Here is a 25296-nt window from a genome sequence, read left to right as displayed (position 1 = left end):
ATGGAAGTGGATCCAGGGATGAAACAGCTGGTCCCTTCCTGGCGGCCTCGTGGGCCCCACCGGCTAGGGGAGATGTCGCACAGCCCCAGTGCCGCGCCCAGGCGGGCGGAGGGGGAGCCCAGGTGCGGGGCGCGTGCTCACCTCGTACTCCTCCTTGAAGCCGTAGCCCTCTGCGCACTTCATCTGCGTGATGTGCTGAAGCAGGTCGGCCACCCGGATGGCAGGGTGCAGCTGCCCCGTCTGGTAGGGCACGTCGGCCGGTTCGCGCTTCTTGTACGTGTGGGGCTGCACCAAGCTGCTGGTGTCACTGGCCATCGTGTGCGTCTCGTCTGGGAAAAGAAGGCCGTGGAAAAAGTGAGGGGAACCAGCAGCTACACCGGGGTCGCCGAGAATCTAAGCGGCTGCTGACATCCCCTCAACTTACGGCTGCCACGATCCCCGTGATGGCTCAGCAAAAAAGAAAAGTTAAGTGTCTAGAGATTTCAGTGGGGTTGGCAATACTAGTAGGGATGCGGCAGGAATCTTTGTTTTTACAAAGCAGTCCAAACGATCTCTTGCTTTCCCAAAGCTAGTTGGTAAGAATCCTTTAGCCTTCGGGGGCTCAAGTTCATCGAAGTTTCGGTCTGAAACTTCATCAAGGCCTGGTGAAAAACCAGTCTTGTGTTCTTCTGAAGATTTGTGAACTAGTTGGTATGATGATGGAAATCAACTCTGTATGAATGTTCTGTGAGCAAAGAAAAAGTGCACAAGATGGGTTGGCTTACAAAGCTAGCAATGAAAACGTGGACATGATACATGAGATCCAAGATAACTGGGGGGGCGGGAGGGGGAGAGAAAGGAACCTGGTTGGATGAGTCACTTCGCATGCTCCAGGATCAGAAAGCTGGACAGAATACGGTGGGCCAACGCAGCACTCATGGGATGATCTACAGGAGCTAACATGCAGGCCAACGCACAGCAGAACCAGCTGGCTTTGTTCTACAGAGAAGATACCCCCCCCCCCCATTCCCTCCACACCTTCTCCATGGGGCGGGCGCATGGGGGAACTTACCATTTATAGGCACTTTTAAGAAGATACATATCAGGAGAAAAGAGGAGGAGAAAAAGGAAACAGGGCATAAGCAATAGTACTGCGTGAATAAGTACAGGTAGTTTTTATTTTGTGTTTTAATTTTACAGTTAAGTTTTCTATTCATAGGTGGTCAGAGGGCAAAGCCTCATTTCTCCCATCACCTTAGGATGGAGGTGTTTAATTTAAGCACTCAGTAAGAAAAGGAGGTTAAAATAGTATCATAATCGCTTTTCATCCCCCATGAACCAAGCAATGACTAAATAAGTCTTAGTTGTACTCCATACATTTTCTCACTTAAATTTCTTGAACAAGTCAACCAAATTGTATTACAAAATTAATGTCAGAATTTGGTCAAATAAGCCTAAAGAGGCTATATTTTATTTTATTTTATTTTATTTATTTATTTATTTTTTAATGGCTGTGTTGGGTCTTCGTTTCTGTGCGAGGGCTTTCTCTAGTTGTGGCAAGCGGGGGCCACTCTTCATCGCAGTGCGCGGGCCTCTCACTCTCGCGGCCTCTGTTATTGCGGAGCACAGGCTCCAGACGCGCAAGCTCAGTAATTGTGGCTCACGGGCCCAGTCGCTCCGCGGCATGTGGGATCTTCCCAGACCAGGGCTCGAACCCGTGTCCCCTGCATTGGCAGGCAGATTCTCAACCACTGCGCCACCAGGGAAGCCCGAGGCTATATTTTAATGGAAGACTCCTAGTAAATTAGATCAATGAACTGCAGAAATTGTAGCTATTAAAAAATGTCTTATGCAGGAAGGTGCTATTAGGTTAAGAGTTCCACATTCTACAGGTAAACTCATTATAATGCTGAATCCCCTCAGCCGTTTTACAACTGAGGGTCTGTCTCATCAAAATATAATGAGAAAGTCACTTAAAATGAGAACATTAAATCAAAATTGATTTCAGGCATAAAGAGTGAAAACATGTAAGAAAAGATAAGTTCAACTAAAAAAATGACCAGATTGTTTATCAATAGGGAATTCAGCTATGGGTTTTTGTTTGTTTGTTTAAACTGAGAAGTTCAGCTCCAAAGGAAATTTAGTTCAAGGGCGCTTGGTGAGCTGGGCCTGGCTTTGAAACCTCACTTCTATCTGCATTGCAAAGCACCTGGGATGCATGGTATGAAGGGTGGCACACAGGTGTGTAGCTACGTGCTGCTGCTGAAATGGTACCTGGATCACTACAAGGTGGCTAAAGACACAAAGACAAAATAAAAAAGGTGGTAAGTTGATTTTATGATTTCTTTTTCATTTGGATTTGCTTTGAAATTTAGAAATTCATATGTTCCCATCTATTAGAACAGTTGCAAATAAACCGGGACATTTTCACATCGGATTTGCTTGTAGGCAACTGCCAAGCTCACAATGTGGGGGAGGCTCCCTCCTGAAGCCCTGAAGCCCTGGAGCTTTCAGCTGCTCCAGCAGGAAGTTCTGCTCTTCATACTCAAATACATGGAACATTAATTAGTTTCCCCACTGTGCCTCTCGTTCTCTCAGTTTTGCACCTTTTGGGATGAACGTAATTAAATGCCCTCCACTGTGAACTGACCTTCTAAACTTCCCCAAATGAATCATGTGGGTCTTCCATGTGGATCCACTGGCAACCTCACAGTGCTCTGATCCCAGGGCGAGGCATTCTTGGAAGTTTTAAGTCAACAGAGCGGCCACCACTGTCCCCACTGTATGTATCACCCCCACTGCACTATGACATCTTGACCTCACTATTATGTGGACACGTCTTAAAGCATTTAAACACTACCAGATCATCTAAGAAAAGAACACTATTACCGAGAACATAGCTGCTGACGAGGGAACTGAAGGTTTCTGGTGTGATATCTGTTCTGAAATTGTGTCACCTAACCTAGCAGAAAATCTTGATTCCACCAAAATTAGTGATTCATCAGTTTCCTCTGACTTCTTCAAAAAGAATGATTACTGATAAAATACATCATTTGTCACTAACTTCCTATATTTGTTAAAAATTACCCCCCCGCAATTTTTAATGAAAAATTATGGCTAAGAGGAAATCAGAAATAAAGTTTCTCACTAAAAGTTCCGATGGTTTTCTAAGAACTGAGAATTCATTCTACCTACATTCTTTAACAAACGATCTCGAATTTTCAATGAACCAGCTGAAAAATCTTGAATTGAAATGGATGCTGTTTTTGAGGTAGGCGATGGTCCTACCTAGCTATCCATCTATCCATCTATCTATTTTTTTTTTGCAAGAAAATGATATAAAGGCACGCTAAAGCTTTATACATTAGGGCTGGGCACCTTAGCCTGTGAGAATAAAAGGCACTAGAGGATTTAATTGTGCTAAGCTGTTAGTCACAACAAAACACATCTTCCTGTCTTAGTGTAAATTAAAATAGCACTATTCCCAAAAAGTGCCAGGGTAGATGTACAGCATATCTTCATTGCATGGTTTCAAGTGATAACCTATGTAAAATATGGATTCACCTTCGCACCGAGTGACATGGAAGGGACAGTCCCCAAGCACCGCCATTTGTCACATTGGCATGTTGGTACCAGCTCAACACGGTAACAGTTATTTGTTGATCTGGCTGACTTATTTTTCACAATGTGCATCATTTTTGCTATTTGAATTGTCTGTTCAAGTGACTCTCTCTCTGTAGAGAAGCCTAACCAACTTTAAAAGATGTCATTAGTGTTCGTAATAACAAAGCCCCAACTTTAAAAGATGGTATTTGTTTAATAAGCTTATCTAAATCCTGCTGTGAAATCAGAACATTTTCTTCCCTCTGACAATGCACATCTCAGCCCTCCCCACTCATAGCTCCCCCAAGGTCAGAACATTTACTAGAGGAATTGCCGAATGAATGCCAGGCACACAAAGAAACCGCAAATCTTCGCCTATCAAGAGATTCTGCAAATGTCATCTGCATTTAGATTGCATTGTTCGGGCACCTAAGATTAGCCTGTGCCCCTCACTTTTGAAAAGGATAAAAATGCAGCTTTCTTTCCCTTAAAGTCAGGATTAAAAGGTGGCAGCTTTAGTGGGGTTTGTTTATTAGTCCTCAAAATGATGCAAATTCAAAAAGTCTGCTTTAGGTCCATTCTTCAACTTCTGTCTGAGTTCATTTTTTCCTCAAGCAACAAACTTGCTTAATCAAGCCCAGAAAACACCATAAGGTGGGAAAAAAACCCCACCCTCTACATGAAAGTCATAACAACTTAAGAGAAAAGAGAAGCACAGGGGGAAAAATTATGTTGCCAAGATATAAACCCTTGTAAAGAGAGTTAGGAAGCAGGACTGGCACAGCTGAGGATGGAGCTCTGGCTGCGACGGATGGTTACACACCTTGAAGTCGTTTGTGTTGTGCTCCTTTTCTGTAAGGTTAGTAGTACTGATAGAGAGAGAACATAGCCGGGTACGCTCGGGCTACGGTCTCAAAGGCAACAGCAGCTCATGCTTGTTTGGTTCTATCACGGCCAGGTAATGCCATTTCTCCTCACCCTTCTTATATTTGGACAAATGGGATTTTTTTCTTTAACTCCCGCTGGGAATATTTCCTACTTTCATTGCATTCTGCCCCATGGGGGCTAACATTTTATTTCATTTCCGGTGACATCCGACACATAATGAACCATGTGATTATAAAGTGTCAGCTTGTCGTTTCGCTGTTGAGAACATCGGCTCCTTTGAAATTCCACTGTGTGACAGGGCATCTGAAATGCCGGGGGTGCCCTGGGTAGCTCCGAGGAGGGGGAGGGGGCCAAATCTTTACTGTGATGATTTTTCTGCGTAACATTTGGCATAATTAGAAAAGTGCTATTTTTGAAACTGCTGTTTTCAGTGCTTAGCAGTAAGTGAAAATAATAAGAAGCTATTTTCACGTTTATGACTGTCACCACTTTGGACAGACTTTAGGTCTTGCAAGTACACAGCTGAGTGACGACAAACTGTGTTTTTCCTTGGGATCAAAGCTGACTTTTAATTCTGAACCTGGACAGGGAGAGCGCTGGAGCCGGGATCGTTCATTGGAACCTTCTGGTATCATTCCCAATACACACACGGCAAACCCTTCTTATCAATGGAGACTGTTTAGAGAAAGTCTTTTTATTATCTATGCCCACCCTCCAACCCCTCCAGGCCATCCACCACCCCCGTGTCCGGGTTACGATCCTTGCATCAAACTGCCGTCTCCTACAGAGTGGCCACTGACTTTAGAAATTACTCCTGTAATAAACTGTGATAAAGGGAAATGTTCTCACCTAAAATTGCAGTTGGCACAAATGGGTCTGTCATACATCATAAGCAGGTCAATGCAGAGAAAGTAAAAAGAGAAAGAACAGTAAATGACTGATGAAAGGCCCCCCAGTTTTCCCGCAGAAAGCCATAGAAAGCATCGGGTTACAACACTTCAAACACGCTAAGCTCCTAAAGCATCCTGGGCAGCAAAGTGAGCCCTGGGTGATTCTGACTGCTCAGGGTTTATGAAGAGATGAAACAACGGAAAGCTTTGTTACCTGGGTAATAGGAATTAGGCACTGATGTGCTCAGGGTGTTCGTTTTCATGGTAAAGGACGATGGGGAAGACACAGCTGTAAATAAGAGAAAAGGCATGTCAGCGGGGGTAGAGAAGCAACACCAGAAAATATGGCCCTGAGGTCACTCATGGGGAAACCACACTGGGTAGACTGTTGACCAAAGAAACAACAGAGGTTTACCCGAGTCTATGTGGTAAATACTATCAGTCTCCACTGACTCTGCGGGGAGTTACTTGTACTTTAGAGGACATGCCCCCTTTCACTGAAAAGATTTTCTGATCCCACAAATGAAGGAAAAAAACCCACAACCACAGCCGCCATTTTGGATTAAGAAATTCATTAATTTCCCTTTTGACTTCTAGCCTTTGCTTGCAGAATTTTACTATTACACTGAACTGATTTTTACAACTAAGTATGAGAGTGTGTCTACACATGGCTTTTGGAGAATATTCCGAATGTCAGTGTTTTTGCAGTTCGCTAAATCCTCACCTTGCTCCTATTTTGGATATTCAGGGAGCTTTTCACGATGCGATGATCTGTTTTATGAAAAATAAAGATGACGCTCCATGTGTACTATATTTAACGTGAAAGCTGCATGCCTACATGTTGTCTTATTAGGCCTTTAAATCCTCGTAAACATGCTTATTTTTCTTTGAAATCTTCCTCTGAAACACTCAAGATTTAACTATAACACCTTCTCTTCCCCCTGTTATTAAGAGGTAGAGTCAATCCCATCCAATTTATCTGATTCCGTTGAAAGTGGATATTTCCTATTTTTAAAGTAGTTTAACTCTCTTCAACATCTTAATTGATTAGTGCTTTAAAAACACTTTAATTTCATTAAAGTGTAAGGATAAACTATTTGAATGTGCTCAAGTGCTCAAGCTGGTTAGATCTAAGTCTAAATTTTAATTCCTCTGATGTGGTTATACGGTTTATTTCATGCTGAGTTCCTGGTCAGGACACTAATACCCACCTACATGGCTGTTTTATGGGAGGCTCTACCAAATCCCTGTGGTTATTGCACGTCATCTTTATCCTGATGACGTGTTAATATATTATCACTCTCTTGGAGCAGTTCCCTTCAGACAATGATTTTACTTGTGTTTATATTTTTCAAGTATAGAATTAGCAAATGACAGAACCAGACAGAACCCAGGCTGCCTGTCAGTTATATTTTTCTAAAATAGAGAAGTATCACATTTATAATGCATGCTTATGATAAGCTGCCAGGAAAAAAGAGAGCAATTGATAAAAACAAGGACAAAAACCCGAGTACCTATAAAACATGCCATGGTCAGGGAGCAGAATGCCTATTACCTGCTGACATTTTTATTTGTTTTGTAAAAATATGCAAAGCAGATACAAAATAACTATGTTTATTTTCACCTTTAAAAACATATTTTAAACCCTTTGTTTGTATAAGAATTAAACCCATACCCACTATGCATAACTACTTTCCCCCCTTTTAGGTACGACTCCCATTTGCTTTGGTGGACGGATTATTCCTCATTCTTATAAATGTGCTCGGGCTTATTTTTAAATTCTCCAACCTCGGTTTTCTCACCGTCTCATTCCTAAAAACTACTTGCTTCCCAATCCTAAAAGATCTCAAACATATCCAGGCTTGGAGTAGGTCTGGGCTAGAAGCCTAGTGGTCTAATGAACACTTTTCATGAAAACTTCCTTCCCCAGTAACTGCTCTTTTAATTTAAAGGCATTTAGAGAGTATGACGATGACAAAGTTTACCATTAGGGTCACTGCCCGTGGATGGCACTGGATGAGACCTACCCATTGTTCAGAGAGCGGGAGGTCAGTGGAACGCCTCGTGCCATGCTTCCTCCATTGGCTTTACGGATGGAAGCATCAAATAACGCCTCCTGGCGGGTGAGCCCCAGAAGCTGTGTCCCCACTGCTGCAGCAGCCCCCTCGACATGGGCAGTTTTGGATTTCCACAGATACATTCATTTTTTAAAAAGTCAATGCCAAATTAAATATCCTGTCCAGAGGCAAATACCTCCTGTTGCTCAAACTTCAAAAGCCTGGAAACTACCAGTGTAGGTTTCTGTTCTTTGGGCAGGCAATTCCAAGTAAATTTATTCGTGAGGAATTTCACCATGAAATAGAAGATTTGGAACAGTAATGGGTTATCATGGAAAGAGCGAGCATGTATCCGCGTGGTCCCTTCCACACTGTTGGTCAAGAAATAACTGCTCTGACAAAAATTCTCATCTTGTCTGTGGTGGGAAGGACTCACCGCCCCCCCCCCCCCCGCCACAAATGCATCCTAAGTTGCTTTATTTTGACAGTTAAACGCATTACATATCTTTAAATGGAAAATATATTTGCTACAAAAAAGCAGAGAAAATTGTACGAAAAAAAGGGATGGAATTTGTGGTAAACTGAAGTACCGCAGATTCTGCCACCTACACTGAAAATGACATGAAAGAGCAAAGGACAGTGACCATGGTTGAGGAGTGAGTCCTGCCCACCGGGGTGAGAGCCATGTCTGCTGAAGTCCCGCAGCAGCGGGCCGCGGCTGCACGTGGATAAATAAACGCAGGGCCTCTATCTGGGCTAAGGGGGACAATGGTAGTCACTGTGAACAGAAAGGAACACGCCTTTCCACGAAGCCTTGCTGAATGTAGGGGAAAGGCAGGTGTGGGAGAAGGGTGCGGACCACAGCAGGCGTGATCACAGAGGGTGGAGGGCCGGGGGAGATGCGGATCCCAACAGCCCAGGTGGGTGGTCAGGACAGGGGCGCACACCGTCCGCACTGGGATCAGCCCTCTCGCACCAGAGACCGTGTCTCTGTGATTCTCCCAATCCCCAGCCTTTACTTTATTACTATTGGTGACAGCTGTCCTTTATCCATCCGCAAGCCGTCCAGCATCCTGGTTGCACAGCCAGGGTCGGCAGCAGCCTTTGGGCATGGATTTCACACGTTAAAGAAACCTCTGACCTTGAACCTGTCAGGGCTGCGAACCACATCATTAGGCACAGGCCACAGGATTTACTTTTGGTCCCCGAGAAGATCACCAGGGACACGGCAACTGCACTTTTCGTATTCATACAATCCATGTAATTGTTGGCTTCCTAAAATAACGCCTTGTACCTGGATGGCAGGTGGCAGCATGGAAGGTGTTAGCTGAGCTCCGTTTACCCACCTGGTGTGAAACATAAGCCTTCTGAAGTGGAAATACAATTTAGCTTATTAATTGCCACTAACAGCCCTGTAATAAAGGCAGAACTTGTCAGCTAAACAAATAAACAATTAGCTTGTTACTGCCATTTAGTGAGCTGTTTTATAACGGGCTTCCCCCGTGTGATTGCACACCTGCCTCGCTTACAGACAGGAGCTGCATAACAACGGGGATGGTGAGAAGCAGGTGCCTTCCTCTGGGTGAGGAGGGAAGCCTCCGTGTCACTGCTCTCGGGTCTTTACAGAAACGTGGCCGTGGCTGCCCGTGCTGTCTGCTCTGGTCCCGTCACCCCTCCCACATCACCGTTCCTAAGCAACCGTGGCACGTGGGGACGTGTCCAGGATCATCTGAAGGGACTGGAGAAACCAACAGGGCCCGAGAATTCTCTGGGGGGTTTTGTTTCCTAACCCCCGGCACCACGTGGAATCCCGGAAACCCAAGAGCCGCCCCGAAGGCAGGCGGCGCGCAGCACTCACATCTCCCGTTGAGGTTGTGCGTGTCCATGAAGGAGAAGGCCTCGTCGCAGCTGGTGCCCTGCTCTGCGTAGCTCTTGTCCATGGAGCTCACCATCACCGTCATCTCCTGCCGCGTGCTGCTCATCGTCTCCTTCCGCTTCTTGGCCAGTTTCCTTGGGACAGAGAGTTCATTATGCAGACACGCGTGAGGATGGAAAAGGTACACTGACCAACGCCCGGGAATCACTTGCATGGAGTTAATGGTTTTCATCCATAACAGTGTCTCATGATGCCTTCTAGATGGCAGGTCCTCTGCCAGCTGCAGACATGCAGAGGAGACCCATCTCCTGCCTGTCCTCAGAAAAACCCCCTCAGGCCAAAAGGCACATGAAGAGATGCTCAACATCGCTAATTAGTAGAGAAATGCAAATCAAAACTACAACGAGGTATCACCTCAAACCGGTCGGAATGGCCATCATCAAAAAGTCTACAAACAGTAAATGCTGGAGGGGGTGTGGAGAAAAGGGAACCCTCCTATACCACTGGTGGGAATGTAGGTTGATGCAGCCACTATGGAGAACAATATGGAGGTTCCTTAAAAAACTAAAAATAGAGCTACCATATGATCCAGCAAACCCACTCCTGGGCAGATATCCAGAGAAAATCATAATTCAAAAAGATACATGTACCCCAGTGTTCATAGCAGCACTGTTTAGAATAGCCAAGAAATGGAAGCAACCTAAGTGTCCGTCGACAGAGGAATGGATAAAGAAAATGTGATACATATATACAATGGAATACTACTCGGCCATTAAAAAAAAGAATGAAATAATTCCATTTGCAGCAACATGGATGGACCTAGAGTTTATCATACTAAGTGAAGTAAGTCAGATAGAGAAAGACAACTATCTTATAATATCACTTATATGTGGAGCCTAAAAAAAAATGATACAAATGAACTTAGTTACAAAACAGACACACAGTTCAGATGATATACATATTACTATATATTAAATAAAGAAAGAAGTAATACCAATGAACTTACAAAACAGACTCAGACAGTTCAGATATACACACTACTATATGTAAAATAAACAACAAACTGTACAGCATAGGGAAATATACCCAATATTTTGCAATAACCTATATGGGAAAAGAATCTGAAAAAGTATATATATATATCTGAATCACTTGGATGTACATCTGAAACTAACAACATTGTAAATCAACCATACTTCAATTAAAAAAAAAAAACCCTCAGTCATGTTAGGAATGTACAGCCTAAACATTACCTTACACTTCTCCTACTTTGAGCTAAAGTAAAAGGGCCAATGACCCTAGTACAACGCAGTCATGATATACTTACTGATAGGCTTCTACAGTTACTAACTTTTCACTAAATTATTCCTGACATGCCATATTCAGGGTCCAAGAGTAGATCCCCCTAGTAGACGTTCATCATACAAAACCGAAATAATCCAAGCAATGAATCTAAGGGGCGCCCTGCAGAAAGAACCAAAGAACAGCCCAGGCGAGGTGTGAAGACAGCATCGCTGGAGTGGGTGTGGGAAGGGAGGAGGCCATGAGGCAGCCTGCACGGACGGAGGCCTCTGGGGCATCTGCCGAACCTCAGATGGCTGTGACACTGGACCGAACCCCAAATGAACCCAGAGTAGTTCCCCATCAAGGCTGGTCAACAGGGCAGAAGGCAAAAAAAGTCAAGTTGTCGGCTTCCCTGCCAAGTTCTGCAGAGGAGTGAGTCCTCAGGCTCCCTCCCTGGGTGAACGAGATGCAAAAAGGCCCTGGAAGGCAGAGAGAGTTCCAGTTCTTTTGGAGACAGAGTTTAACCCCGGCCTTTCTAACATGCTCATTAACCGCCAGAAGCCCATAATCTTAAGTTCCAGAGACCTGGACAAAACCCATAAAAACCTAAGGGAAACTGACATTCGAATACACAGATAAAACACATTTTTATAGCTCTTACTACCGGAGGTTGTTTGATGCACCCAGGACAGACAAGAATAGAATTAGAGATGCTTAAGAAGAAGGTATAAAGCAAGAAGCTTTAAGAAGACAAGAGCACCGTAATACTAAAAATATAATGTTCTAAATATTCTAATTTTGCTTAAGCGCTTAGCATGTACACAAGAAAATGGCAGCTAAATCATCTTGACTCTGATTAACCTAGGACACAGCAGAATTTAAAATGAGCTGCATAATCAAAATCACCCCCATATTAGGTGATTACTAATGCAGTGTAAGACACTGACAACATTAGACCATATGGATAAACTTTATTTTCATTTCCAAATGCCACATAATCCAAATGCTTTCTTGCCCGTAGTTAAAATAATCTTTTGATTTCATACTTGGAAGGCAGAAGGGTTTCATTAATAAGTTGCCCCTTTTTTATTGCCAAAAGTTGTTGGAAAAAAAAGATATTTTTAAACAGAAAAATGAAAATGATCTATAACTTCTGTGACAGTGTTGAAGTTGTAAAGATGGGAATGTATAATAAAACTGGAGCAGCCACTGTGGAGAACAGTATGGAGGCTCCCTAAAAAACTAAAAACAGAGCTACCATATGATCCAGCGATCCCACTCCTGGGCATACATCTGGAGAAAACTCTAATTCAAAAAGATACATGCACCCCAATGTTCATAGCAGCACTATTCACAATAGCCAAGACACGGAAGCAACCTAAGTGTCCACTGACAGATGAATGGATAAAGATGTCGTACATATATACAATGGAATATTACTCAGCCATAAAAAAGAATGAAATAATGCCATTTGCAGCAACATGGATGGACCTCAAGACTGTAACACTAAGTGAAGTAAGCCAGACAGAGAAAGACAAATATCATATGATATCACTTATATGCGGGATCTAAAAAAATGATGAACAAATGAACTCATTTATAAAACAGAAATAGACTCACATACACAGAAAACAAACTTATGGTTACCAAAGGGGAAGAGAGGGAGGGATAAATTAGGAGTTTGGGATTAACAGATACACACTACTATATGTAAAATAGATAACCAACAAGGACCTACTGTACAGCACAGGGAACAATACTCAATATCTTGTAATAACCTATAAGGGACAAGAATCTGAAAAAGAATATATATTCTTATGTATATTCATATATATATATACAATACATATATATAAAAAACTGAATTGCTTTGCTGTACACCTGAAACTAACAAAGCATTGTAAGTCAACTATATTTCAATAAAAATTAAAAAAATATGCATTTACAAAAAAAAGTTGTAAAGGTTTTGGAAAAGGAAGCTGGCATGGCTCCTCTGGGTGCCAGTGTGCAGATGCTGGTCATCTTCTCCAGACCCCCCTTTTTTCCAGCCAATCACACTAGTCTAAGAGGCAGAGTCTAGGCTTGGATGCTCTCCACAGGTGTTCTGGATAGAGGTAGCACTGGCTCCAGACCCACAGCTGCAGTTACAACAGTACATTTGCTCTCCACTTCTACGTCTGCCAGCTCACTGGAAAAGCATTCTTAAGCCAGGTCTCCCCAGGAGCACTAAAGTGGAGGACTGAGATAATTAGCGCCATCATTCAGGCAAAACATCCCCCCTTTGCTGGAATTTCTTTAATTTGCTTTGGACTGAGTTATGCAGATAATTGCCTCAATATTTTCTTTTGTTTTGCCTATGAAGAGAGACGTAGTCAAGTTCGCCAGACTTCCCTCTTTGTCTTCTCTTGCTTGTGTTTCTCTAACCCTTACAGGTTAGGAAATGACAGTGAAAGTGCTTCTTACTGCTGGTGGGAGGTGGTGGTGGAGGGGGGATGTGTGCTCCAATAAAAGCCAAGCTTGTACTGGAAAGATCTTTCTCCTCTCTAATCCTCCGTGTGTGAACTAATTTCAGTGATGTCACGCTACACACTCCACTGCTGATCTTCCTTAAGCACAAAAGAAGCCCATTAAGGACTCATGAGAACCTGCTCAAATCCAGCAGAGGTCCAGCTGGAGACCCACAGCTTTAAGCTCATGTCCGTTAAGCATATACTCTGTGTCCGTGAACCTTCAAAACATGGCTCCCACGTCTTCAGCAAGCCTTCCTGCATTAACCTCACCCTCTGAACACAGATACAAATGTCTCACTGGGGACCAGGCAGGTACTGCAAGGGAGTGAAGCAGGTCTAAGGCAATAAGGAGTGGTGGGCACTGGAGAAACGGAAGGGGAGACAGCCTCTCAGCTCCAGAAGGTGGATGCCCCATAAGGGTCCCAGACATTGTAAATTGCAGGAGAAACCAGAAATCCAGATTTTATAGGAACTATCTGAATTCTAAGTATTGTCAAATAATTCAAATTAAAAATTTAAAAGACTGTGTGGCCCAAACAAAGCACGTTTGTGGACACTTCTGCTCTCCACTAATACAGCACTTAGAAACGTAATTGTGTTGGAAGGGAAGGGAGTGGAAACTGACATATAATACATAACTACTGTATGGCAGTGCTCTGCAAGTGTTCTCTCATTTAATCCTAGTAACCTGGTAAGAGCTATTCTTACTTCTTATTGTATAGATTAATTTACTAGCACCTAGCCAACGCTTTACACAAAGCAGGTGGTATTAAATATGCTTGTTAATTGAATTAACAATAGTTACACCAAAGCATTAGAAAAGACAGTTTTTCTGCAACCTCCTAATCAAAAGCAGCTTGCTTGGTCACGGAGGTTTTGAGTCATTGCTTGGGATTTTTGATTTGTCCTCATGCACAGCTAAATGCGAGTCCATAATTACAGATGGTTGAGGAAGGTTAGATTTAGAATTGAGAGCTGGGAATGAGTGTGGATAAATTGAAATTTATTCTCTTTCTCTTTTTCTACTATCTATTTCTCTTTTGGACTTTGTGTTTCAGATCTGTATTTTATATTTTAAAGAAAACTTTAAAAACTGTCAGAAAAACATTGTGAACTTAATGAAATAGTGTTTTGTGCAGGAAAACTCCTGAAGTGGAGGCAATTTTCTTTGCAATCTTATCTAAAGACACAAGTAAATTTATTTTCCATTTTGATTTTTAAACAAATGGTTTGCCTGAGATATTTCAATCTCAAATCCCTAAATTTGGATTGCATGAATCTCGAAGACCCTTAGTAACAACAACAACTAAAAATGTTCCTACCAACACCTAAAAATGGAGCATAAAAAATTAGAGAGAGGACTTTCGGTTTATGGTCAGGCATGTAAGGAGCTTGGAGGTCATCACTCTGTCCTAACAACAAGTAAAAAGCTGAAGAGATGGAAAATCAACAACTCCTTCTAACTTGTCAGATAACTGAGGACACAGGGCAAACCAGTGCCCCCCAAATTACAGAGACAAACAGGTGGATACAGAGAATCACAATTCACCAGAGCAGAAATCCATGAGCAGAAATCTGTGTGAGAACCATCACTGGGGTAGAAAAACCTAAACTAGAATTGAATTATTGGAGGGTCAGTGTGGACAAGTCTGAGACTTAAAAACTCCAAGGGCGTCCAGACTTAGGGGTACCCCACACCTTTTTGAATTTTATCTCCAGGAACCCTACCTCATTCTCAAAGTAAAGACTGAATGAAAAAACTGGGCTTCCAGCAGGAGGAGGGGGAAAGTAGACATTTTGAAATACACCCAGAGCATTCTGTGCTTTTTAAAAGGGCTTGCCCTCAAGAATACTATTTTACTAGATGGTTGAGGAAGGGGGAACCTGTTGGGGGAAGAAAATATCCAAATCCAGCTGTCTCCAGCCATCCTGTCCACCCAAGGTGGGGGCACTGAAGCACCTGTGCAGGTCACGGTTCAGGGGCACAAGTTCACTAACAGGTTGAGACCCAATCATAGGTCACCTCCTCTCCCCCAACACCTTACTATCACATTACTAAAGACCTATTTGCAGAAGTCTTTTTTCCCTGGTACATCAAGTCTGGACATCAATAAAAAATTACAATGCATACTAAAAGGCAGAAAACACAGTTTAGAGACAGAGGAAGCATTGGAATAAGGCTCATATGGGAGGGATGTTGGCATTATCAGACTGGGAATTTAAAATAACTATGAGTCATAGGCTAAAGGTTCTAATAGAAAAAGTAGACAACATGCAAGAACAGATGGAAAACAAAAGCAGAGAGATGAAAAATTCTAAGAATCAGAAAGAAATGCTAGAGATAAAAAAAAAAAAAACTGCAACAAAAACAAAGGATGCCTTTCATGGGCTCAGTAGGAGAATGGACATGGCTGAGGAATGTTTCTCTGAGCCAGAGTATATGACAATAGAAACTTCCAAAACTGAAAAGCAAAGGGAAAAAAAGGCTGTAAAACAAGGTAACAGGATATCCTGAAACTTTGGGACAACTAAAAAAGGTGTAACATGTGTATAGTGAGAAACCAGAAGGAGAAAGGAAGAAAGAGAAGTCACTATTTCTATTATCCAAAGAAACAGTGACTGAGAATTTCCCCCAGTTAATGTCAGACATCAAAACAAAGACCTGAGAAGCTGAAAAAATGCCAAGAAGGATAAATACCAGCAATTCTACACCTAGCGTATTCAAACTTCAGAAAGTCAAAGATAAAGAAAAAATGCTGAAACAAGCCCAAGGGGAAAAAAGAAACCCTACTTATAGAGTAGCAAAGATAAGAATTATACCTGACTTCTTCTCAAAAACCATGCAAGCAAAAAGAGAGTGGAGTGAAATATTCAAACTGTTGAGAGAAAAATACCACCAACTTAGAATTCTGTACCCTGTGAAATTAGCCTTCAAAACTGAAGGAAAAATAAACTTTCTCAGACAAAAATTGAGAATATCCTGTGATAAACCATAATGGGAAAGAATATATAAAAAAAGAATGTATATATATGTATAACTGAATCAGTTTACTGTACAGCAGAAATTAACACAATATTGTAAATCAACTATACTTCAATAAAAAATAAATAAATAAAAGAAATAGAGGGAATTTGTGGCCAGTAGACCTGCCTTGCAAGAAATCTTAAAAGAAGTTCTTCAGAAAGAAGGAAAATGACATAGGTCAGAAGGAGATCTACATAAAGAAGAGGATTAGAGAAGGAATAAATTAAAGTGAAATAAAATCTTTTATTTTGCTTATTCTTATTTGATCTAACAAGTAACAGTTTGTTCAAAATAATAACAGCGACAATACTGTTGATGGTTATAGTTTATGTATGAGTGAAGTGAATGGTAGAATGAATCAAGGGACACGGCGGAGGAATTAGGCATATTTCATTATTCTAAAGTACTTACACTAACTGTGATGCAGTATAGTGTTATTTGCAAGTGGACTTGATTTGGTTGTAAATGTTTATTGCTAACTTTAGGCAAGACCCGACTAATCTGTTGTTAGAAGAAAACCACTTTAAAAATAAAGATACATGTAGAGTAAAAGTAAAGGGATGCAGGGACTTCCCTGGTGGTGCAGTGGTTAAGGCTCCGAGCTCCCAATGCAGGGGACCCAGGTTTGATCCCTGGTCAGGGAACTAGAGCCCACATTCATGCCACAACTAAGAGTTCGCATGCCACAACTAAGGAGCACACGTGCTGCAACTAAGACCCGGTGCAACCAAATAAATAAATAAAATAAATAAATATTAAAAGAAAGAAAACAGTGTTTGCTTTAAAAAAAAAAAAAAAAGTAAAGGGATGGAGAAAGTTATAACCTGCTAACAGTAATCAAAAGAAAGCAGGAGTAGCTTTTTAAATTTCAGACAAAGCAAATGTCAAAGCAAGGAAAGTTATCTGGGGTAAGAAGGGCATTAGGTAATGATAAAGGGGTCAGCTCTCAAGAAGACATAACAATCCTTAATGTGTATGTGCCCAAAAACAGAGCATCAAACTATGTGAAAAAAAAAAAAAAAACCGGATAGAACTGCAAGAAGAAATAGATGATTCCACTACTATCACTGGAGACTTCAACACCCCTCGACCAGAAATGGACAGATTCATAAGGCAGATACTGAGTAAGGACATAGCTGAACTCAACAGCATCATCCATCAACCTGATATATCAATAACTGACGTCTATAGAATACTTCGTCCGACAATACTGGAACACATATTCAAGTTCACAGAGAATATTCACAACGATAGAGCTCATTCTGGGCTATAAAACACACCTTAATAAGTTTAAAAGAATAGAAACCCAATGATCCAGCAATCATGCTCCTTGGTATTTACCCAAAGGAGCTGAAAACTTTTGTCCGCATAAAAATGGCACACTGATGTTTATAAAAGCTATATTCATAATTGCCAAAACTTGGAAGTGACCAAGATGTCCTTCAATAGATGAATGGATAAATGAACTGTGGTCCATCCAGACAATGAAATATTATCCAGCACTGAAAAGAAATGAGCAATCGAGCTATAAAAGACATGGGGGAAACATAAATGCATATCACCAAGTGAAGAAGCCAATCTGCAGAGGCTCCCTGCTGTATGATTCCAACTGCATGACATTCTGGAAAAGACAAAACTATGGAGATAAAAAGATAAAAAGACCAGTGTTTGCCTGGGATAAACCATAATGGAAAGAAGATAAAAAATGAATGTATGTATGTGCATAACTGAGCCACTTTGCTGTACAGCAGAAATTAGCACAACACTGTAAATCAACTATACTTCAATTAAAAACAGAAGATCAGGGTTTTCCAGGCAGGGAAGGAGGAATGACTAAGCAGAGCACAGAGGATTTTTAGGGGAGTATGATATTATAATGGTGGGTATGTGTCATTATTCAGCAGTTAAAAACTATGGTACATATGACACCGAGTGGACCCTAACGTAAACTATGTACTTCAGGTGACAATGACGTGTCATCAGTTGTAACAAATGTACAATTCTGGTCCAGTATGTTGACAGAGGGGGAAGCTGTGTGTGGGGGGCAGAGTGTATACGGGAACTCTCTGTTCTCTTGCTGTACTTCTAGCTTGATTTTGCTGTAAACCTAAAACTGCTCTAAAAAATAAAGTCTATTAAAAAAAACCCTGCAATAATGCCTGGAAAAAAAATTAAGAGGGAGAAAAAAAGATAGTTAGAGCCCTAAATTTCCCAACTAGAACAAAAGAGGAGGAGGAAAGAAATGTGGGATGAATTCAAATTAAAAGGATGGCCCTTCATGCTTATTCTATTCCAACATTTCTTTTGTATTTCTTTCCTGGCGTAAAAATAAAAAACAAGGAACGAGGGTAAGGGAATTGGAAGAAAACTCCTTGGCAAGTTATTAACTATGTGACAGGCATGACTTAGAGCCAGTAAAGAAAACACGGTGAAGAATGTCTTCAGCATCGTGTCCTATGGGAGGAAGAGCCACAGGACAGTGGCCACCAGTTAGGAGACCCAAGTGCAGCACGGTTGGGAGGAAAGCAGAAATAACTCCTCCTCTTCTTTTCCTCCCTGAATCTCAACTGAGTGGCAGTTGTCAGAGGATCAGGGTGGAAGGGCATGTTTGCCATATGCATCAAGCAGATTCAAGGGGAAGGAATCCAAAGGTCAACCTCCATTTGGACCCTAGTCAAGCTCCTGGTTTACTGCAACTCAGGGTTATAGGACACAGTTCCCCAACGAGCTGGACTGGCCCCACTCCCAACCCTAATAGAGACCCTGCCACGTTGGGTTACGCCAACAAAGATCATGACCAACAAAGGACTTGGTAACACTGACCTGAAGATCAGTGGTTGGCCATAAAAAAGGTATCTTCATTCTTAAATGGTCTGTCGTTTAAAATTCTACAGGGAAGGCAAAACTCGAGGATTTGCAAATTGCATATAGACATAAGAAGGAAAAGGCAAATGGCTTTCTGGTCCTGGCTTCTACAATTAAGTGTGTGCTTTGACTTAGTTAAGGACTGGTGCAGAAGCTGGAACGGAGAAGAAGTATTTAATTTTTTCTCACAGTAGGGATGAAGTGGATATTGGTTGAGTCAAAGAATGCATACATTATACCAAATTGCCAAGATACGGCTGAATAAACCTCAGTGAATAGGGGGCTGTCCCCATAAAGATGGATCTGTGAGAACTACCAGATGATGTTGTTTTTAAAGGCAAAGTTTTAAGGAAAAGGAAAAGAAAATGATCTGACATTTTAAATACTTTCAATGCAGAAGAACTGGCACTGTAACAGTTAATAGAAAAACAATGAGGATAATAATTACAAAAACTTATGTAGGACTTGAGATAAACCAGGCACATTACATTCATTAACTCTTCATTCTCACAACAGCCCAGTGAGGAGATTACTGTTGTTATCCCAATCCTAGAGAGAGGGAAACTGAGGCACAGTGTTGTTAAGTTTCCCAAGGCCATATGGCCAGACAACTCTAGACCTCTGGCATCGTTTCCTGTGTTGAGATAAAACCATCTCCATGAGACTGTTATTAGCATCACTAAGCAAACTTTATTGGTTGCTTAAATCTGGACACAGAAAATAAAGGCTAGTTTTCTTTGCCAGCTGGGACTTTGTGGCCAACGACCAACGTAAGAGTGTTCTTCTAACTTCGCTGCTCACTGTATCATCACCTAAGAGACCACTGCATCTATGTCTTGCAGACACAGCGCTATGGACACACTCATTCCCCACCCAGCTGCCTTCTGCTTCTCACTGACTAGTGAACATGGCGCGTGTTAATCACAAAGAATAGAGATTCACGTTGAGACAAGTCAGGGTTTTGATCTTGGTTGGGTCTCTTTTTCAGAGTTTACCTCTTGACCCTGTGATGAGATAAATTTATAGGCTGGAGTTGCCTCAGGCAGACTGGGAGGGGGCCTTCGACACTGGTCTTCTTCCCCTGCAACTGAGAAGTGGGGGCCGATTTTATGAACATATTACTTAAGGCTACAGCTTTATGTTGGGTTACCTAGAGGCAAAGATGCCCTAGAATGCTCCACTGACCAGTCAGGGTGTCTGCAAGGAACACACACCAGCCAAGAGAAGCGAAGAACCCTGTGGACCTCTTAGGCTAGTAGCTGTCAGGATCTCTCTTTGTACCCATGTACACATACCATAACCACGAGTATTTCATGTTGAAGAGGCTCAAATAACAGAGTCATATTATACAAATTTAATGAAAGATTAGTCTTTCTCAAACTTAGAAGTTGTAAAGGAAATATCTGGAAAAGGTTGACTTTCTTTGAAAACAAGTTGAAATTACATGTATTACAATCCAGGATCACTTCAAAATCATGATGTGTATATCTTTTGTATGACTCTGATGATGACAGTTATTATTACAAATTACAATAAATAAAGGGATTGGGAACGTGTTATTTATTGCAAGAAACTTCATGGACTCATATGTTAAATTAACATGTGGGAACAAAATAATTCCAATATCCTATGTTTTATTTTTGGAATTAACAGAATTAAGAATAGAATCTGTTATTTTCTGGAGGGAGTCCAAGTACCTAAAGCTTTTGAACCGTAGAGTGTTCGACTGATAAAACTTTTCCTCACCCTTGAGTTTCAAAGGAACCTCTGATTGGAAAACATTATCCGGATATGGTTGGGGAACATTGTGTTTATTCTCAGCCCACAGGTATTTCACTATGTTTCTTGGCAAATGTTAGCATCAGCTGCATGAGGGCAAGGCTTTTGCCTCTTTTGTTTGCTGTATATGCCCTGTCCTAGAACTGTACTGGCCTGTGGTAGGCATTCAACAAATATTTCTATTTGTTCTTATTCTGATTATCTGATTAATCATAATATTATTTCCTAATTATAAAAATATGGGATGAACATATTTGTGAGAGGGAGAGACAGAGAGAGACAGACAGAGAGACAATGACTCTTGACGCACAGCTAATGAAGCTAAAGGTCTCTGGGTCAGTACTTGGAATTGACATGCACTTCTCAGGGCTCAATCCTAGAGCTTTTCAGTTTGTGGAAAGAATGAAAAGGACCCTGCCAGTTTGAAAACACAAAACATGGATGTAGATGTATTTTTCCAAGTGATAAAAGAGGAATTGAAAAAAAAAAAACCCACAACTCTTTTTTTGGGTAACTTGAACTTAACATTATCCCTATAACAGCCTTGGAGGAAAAGCTGTTGGGTCAGTCCTGAAATGCACTTAATTATCACTCTCCCCCATCTTTCCTATCTGCTTGGACATCTTCCCCACCTCCCTGGTTACCTTTCCTACCAAAGAGAAATTCCTTGAGAGCCCAGCTTTTCCCCATACCCTCCCCCATTTTCTATCTGGCCCGGAGGGTGACAGCGCCTGTTTTATAACCGTCTGGTGATGTTTTAAGCTGGCCTCCTCCAAAAACAGGCTGCAGCAAGGACCAACGAACACACACACTCTGCTCTCCTGACACACACATCTTCCACTCGGGAGTAACTCACAGCTCATATGAGCGCCTACTGTAATTTCCCAGACCAGCCTAAGATTTTGAAACATTAAAAAAAGCCAGTAGTAAAAATAATAGATGCAGTATCTGTCAATCTTAGTAATATTTTGTTTAGTCTTATTTCTCGCATCAGGGCAATATGAATCCACAGGGGCTAGAACCAGCGATGGCACAGAAAATAGGAAATGGGTAAAATCCACAACAGAGCAAAATAGGAATAAAGCGACATTAGTGCTAGCGCCTCCCCGCTCACAGTCAGCTTATGTGGCTGAATTCTGTGTGTGCACATTATCTTGAGATTTAATGGTTTCAAAAATGTCACTCTGCCGCAAGACTAAATTGGTACACTGTTGATCCTCCATCAGACTATAAACACGAGTGAGAGGAATTTTTAATGCGTGTCATATCGGAATAGTACCTCTAGTTTCCCCTTGACGAAGTTTGCTAAGCTCACTAAAAAATTGGAATGCCTGTCTATGAAAAACAGAGCAAGCCATTGGTGTCAACACGCAGGGAAATCAGAGTCCAATAAACAAGAAAACTGTGTGTTCTGTTTCCGAATTAACCAGGGACATTATCATAAAATCCAGGTGACCCCTTGGATATGCAGAACTAAGTATCCAAGAAGCTCATAAACATACAGGATGAAAAAATTTCACAAAATCGTTCTATTCCAAGTGTAAAATACGGCTGCTGGTCAATTTATTCAGGGGCAAATACAACTCATTTCTTTTGGGGCTCTAGCAACCTGTGTGGAACACAGCAACTGAGAGAGATTGCTGCAGAAGCACCAGCTTTAATATTTCATTACTTACAGGCACCCCTATGGTCATCTGACTGGTCACTGGGCCTTTCTAAAAATCCATTTATCTACCAACCACTCTTCCCAATCCAGGTCTATGTTTTCTTAACTTATTCTAAACTGTGGTCACTTTATTGACAAAAATAGTCTTTTCCCCATGGAAAAATACAAAAATCACACCTAAAACATTTTACCTCTGATTCTGAATTTGTAAGTTTCTCTTTTTTACAGATAAAGGCAAAGCAAACTACATGTATTTTAGTACTTTGGTACACTGGTAGCAAAAGGTTCTTACTTGCTATTAGAAATGTGAAAAGCAAATAATCTCGCCTTTATATGCTATTTATTTATTATGTATGTGTGTATGTGGCAGAGGGGGTTGATGGGAGACAGAGGAATTTTTTTTCAAAATTAAAATGAAATCTCAAAGGTAACACCAAAGTTGTACTAAATTATCATATTTAGCAAGTTGTGTTTTCCCACATACTCACCAACACTTGATATCAGTTAAAAATGTTTGCCAATCTGATGGGTAAAACAATGGCATCTCATATTGTGTAGATCTGCGTATATCTGATTATGTGTGAGGCTGAATATATTTTCAAATGTCACTTAGCCATACACTGGTATTCTGTAAGTTGCCTATGTATATTTTATATCCATTTGTACATTTGGGTTTGTCTTTTCTTATTGATGTCTAGATATTTTTTTACAGTTAGGCCACTAGTGCTTCGACATATAAATATTAAGAATATTTTCTTCTATAGCTTGTTTTAAAATTTTGTTTATGGTGTCCTTTGGTATACAAAAGTTTATGATTATGTCCATGATGGTTTTAGGGCATTCCCTACCCTGAGTTACAAAGATATTCTCCTATACTTTATTATACCTGGTGCTCTTTCTCTTCCTAGTGGCAAAGGGGATGAATTAGATGCTGGCTTGTCAGGTACGGCAAAAAGATAAGCAGACAAGAGGGTTCAAGATGGTGGTGAAAGTAGCTGATGTAGGTCTAGAAGCAAGCAGGTTCAATGAGCACCCCTGAAGCCAGAATATATTCTCTAAGTGCCACTGCCTACTAAAACCTCCAAGATTTCTTGCAGAAATGGCTGATTCCAGTCATGGGGCAGACAATGAGTAAGATTAGCTGAGACCATCCTGTTGGACCAGAAAGCAGGGAAGCTCCAAAGATTTCTGGAGTCACGTTGAAAGAACACAAGAGACAACCAGAAGGGGCTCCTTCTGGCCAAAGAGGAGATGCTCTCAACATGCAAACACTAGTTATTGTAAAGCATTCAAACATATTAAATAGGTAAAAATCCCTGAGTCCATAATGGTACTACTGGTTACTGTATAAAGTTGTTATGACACCAATTCATTCTGAAACTAGAAAATAAAGGGAATGAATTAAACATTTATCTCGAGTTTCCTACAGGAACTGTATTTCAGGATAACCAAATATTTGAGCCGAGATGGCACTTAATAAATATGGATGGAGTGATGGAATTAAGATGTCACCATTTTGAAACCCCTAATAAAATAATAGATCTAGGCAATCATCATCAGTAGCTTAAAAAGCCATTAAGTGAAAGGCTGAAGTGGAACTCTGTAATGGATGGATCAGGTTGGCGAAACCGCCACCCGCCAATCAATCTGAGCATTACGTGCTTCCCGATGCAGCGTGATGGGAAGTAAAAGCATGACCACAAGCAGTTCCTACCAAAACAAGAAGCCTGAATCTGATTCAGCCTCCCTCTCTCACCCATATCACAGTAAGTACAGATGATGAAAGGCACCTTAGATGACACACCAAGAACAGGTCAGCCAAATTCAGAACGCAGGAGATTCCACAGAATAAATGGCTTATTCAACAAGTGAGGGTGGGTGGAACACGTGAGTCCATGTTATGAATGAAGACGCACCTACGAAAGGTTAGGTGACCAGAACGATAGCCAGGTCTCCAACCCTTTAATTCATCTTTCCCAATACATTCTGACCAAGACCTCTAGCTTGACAAGCTCAGAGTCAGAATGAACTTTCATAGCGATAACTGGGGTTTTCCATGTTTCAGTGGAAATTCATAGAAAAGTGAATTGAGATGCACTTGCCATACGAAGCCACTGAAGTGACTGTTCCAAATGCAGAGCTCAAAAGTAACAATGAAGCTGATTTCTGCAAAGAGAAAAATAGCCTTCCTTTTAATTGAGCACTTCATCCTGAAAAGGGGAGTCTCCTTTTCCTCATTAATGGTCTTTCCCCTTTTCTTGTGATTGAAGAGTCACATGATTTAAATAAAAAGTGAGAAACTGAGCCAACTCAGGTGATGGCTGCGTGATTCGTAGGAGCAAATAACACAGCCATGAAAGACATTTCCTGCAAAGTATGACAGACTTTCAAATTATCCTTCTCCAGCTAATTAGCATTTTAGAAAAATCGGGTTTAATCATTAGAGAAGCCCTCGGCTTATCTGGGAGCTGTCTTGTGAACAGTGCCGGCAACTTTCAGGGGAGATGTATGCAGCAGGTACTGCATTTTCTTTCGATTTCTGAAGCAAAGAGAAATACTGTCATCCCCCTCCCCACCCCCAACTAATTCAAACATAATGACCTGTCTGTGTCTTGCTATGGCGTTTCTTGACGCACATCAAAGAGTTAAGGGGGAAGGGACACGTGTAGGAGGTATTTGAAAGCGTCCCTTGCATAGGCTATATACACAGAAGAGATTCATGGCTTTGCTTAATTTATAAAACACCTACCTCCCCATTAAATGGCATGACAGCAAACTTATATGGCAGCTGACATAAATCACAATTCATATTGTGTGGGGTATTGGCTTGAGCAGTGTGAAGAGTTAAGACTCCTGGGGGTGAGGGGAACAGCA

The 25296-nt window shown here is 41.4% G+C and overlaps 1 protein-coding gene across 7 annotated transcripts in view; it reads right to left on the bottom strand.

Annotated features, from left to right (window-relative positions):
• PTPRM (protein tyrosine phosphatase receptor type M) overlaps positions 1-25296 on the bottom strand; it is a 742498-nt gene that overhangs the window by 142515 nt on the left and 574687 nt on the right. For 5 of the 7 annotated variants that reach the window (XM_082353481.1, XM_082353486.1, XM_082353487.1 and 2 more), the window contains 4 exons: positions 9276-9427; positions 5575-5649; positions 5320-5346; positions 142-329 (listed from right to left, as the gene is read on the bottom strand). In XM_082353481.1, coding sequence (XP_082209607.1) covers positions 142-329; positions 5320-5346; positions 5575-5649; positions 9276-9427 — 442 coding nt within the window. The remainder of the gene's footprint in view (positions 1-141; positions 330-5319; positions 5347-5574; positions 5650-9275; positions 9428-25296) is intronic. The other 2 variants (XM_082353483.1, XM_082353485.1) reach the window with 1 other exon arrangement.

The sequence above is a fragment of the Balaenoptera borealis genome (genome assembly GCF_965194805.1).
Source record: "Balaenoptera borealis genome assembly, chromosome: 14".
In the NCBI taxonomy this organism is placed as follows: domain Eukaryota; kingdom Metazoa; phylum Chordata; class Mammalia; order Artiodactyla; family Balaenopteridae; genus Balaenoptera; species Balaenoptera borealis.
The sequence above is the reverse complement of the archived record's forward strand: the minus strand, read 5'-3'. Positions and strand labels throughout refer to the sequence as shown.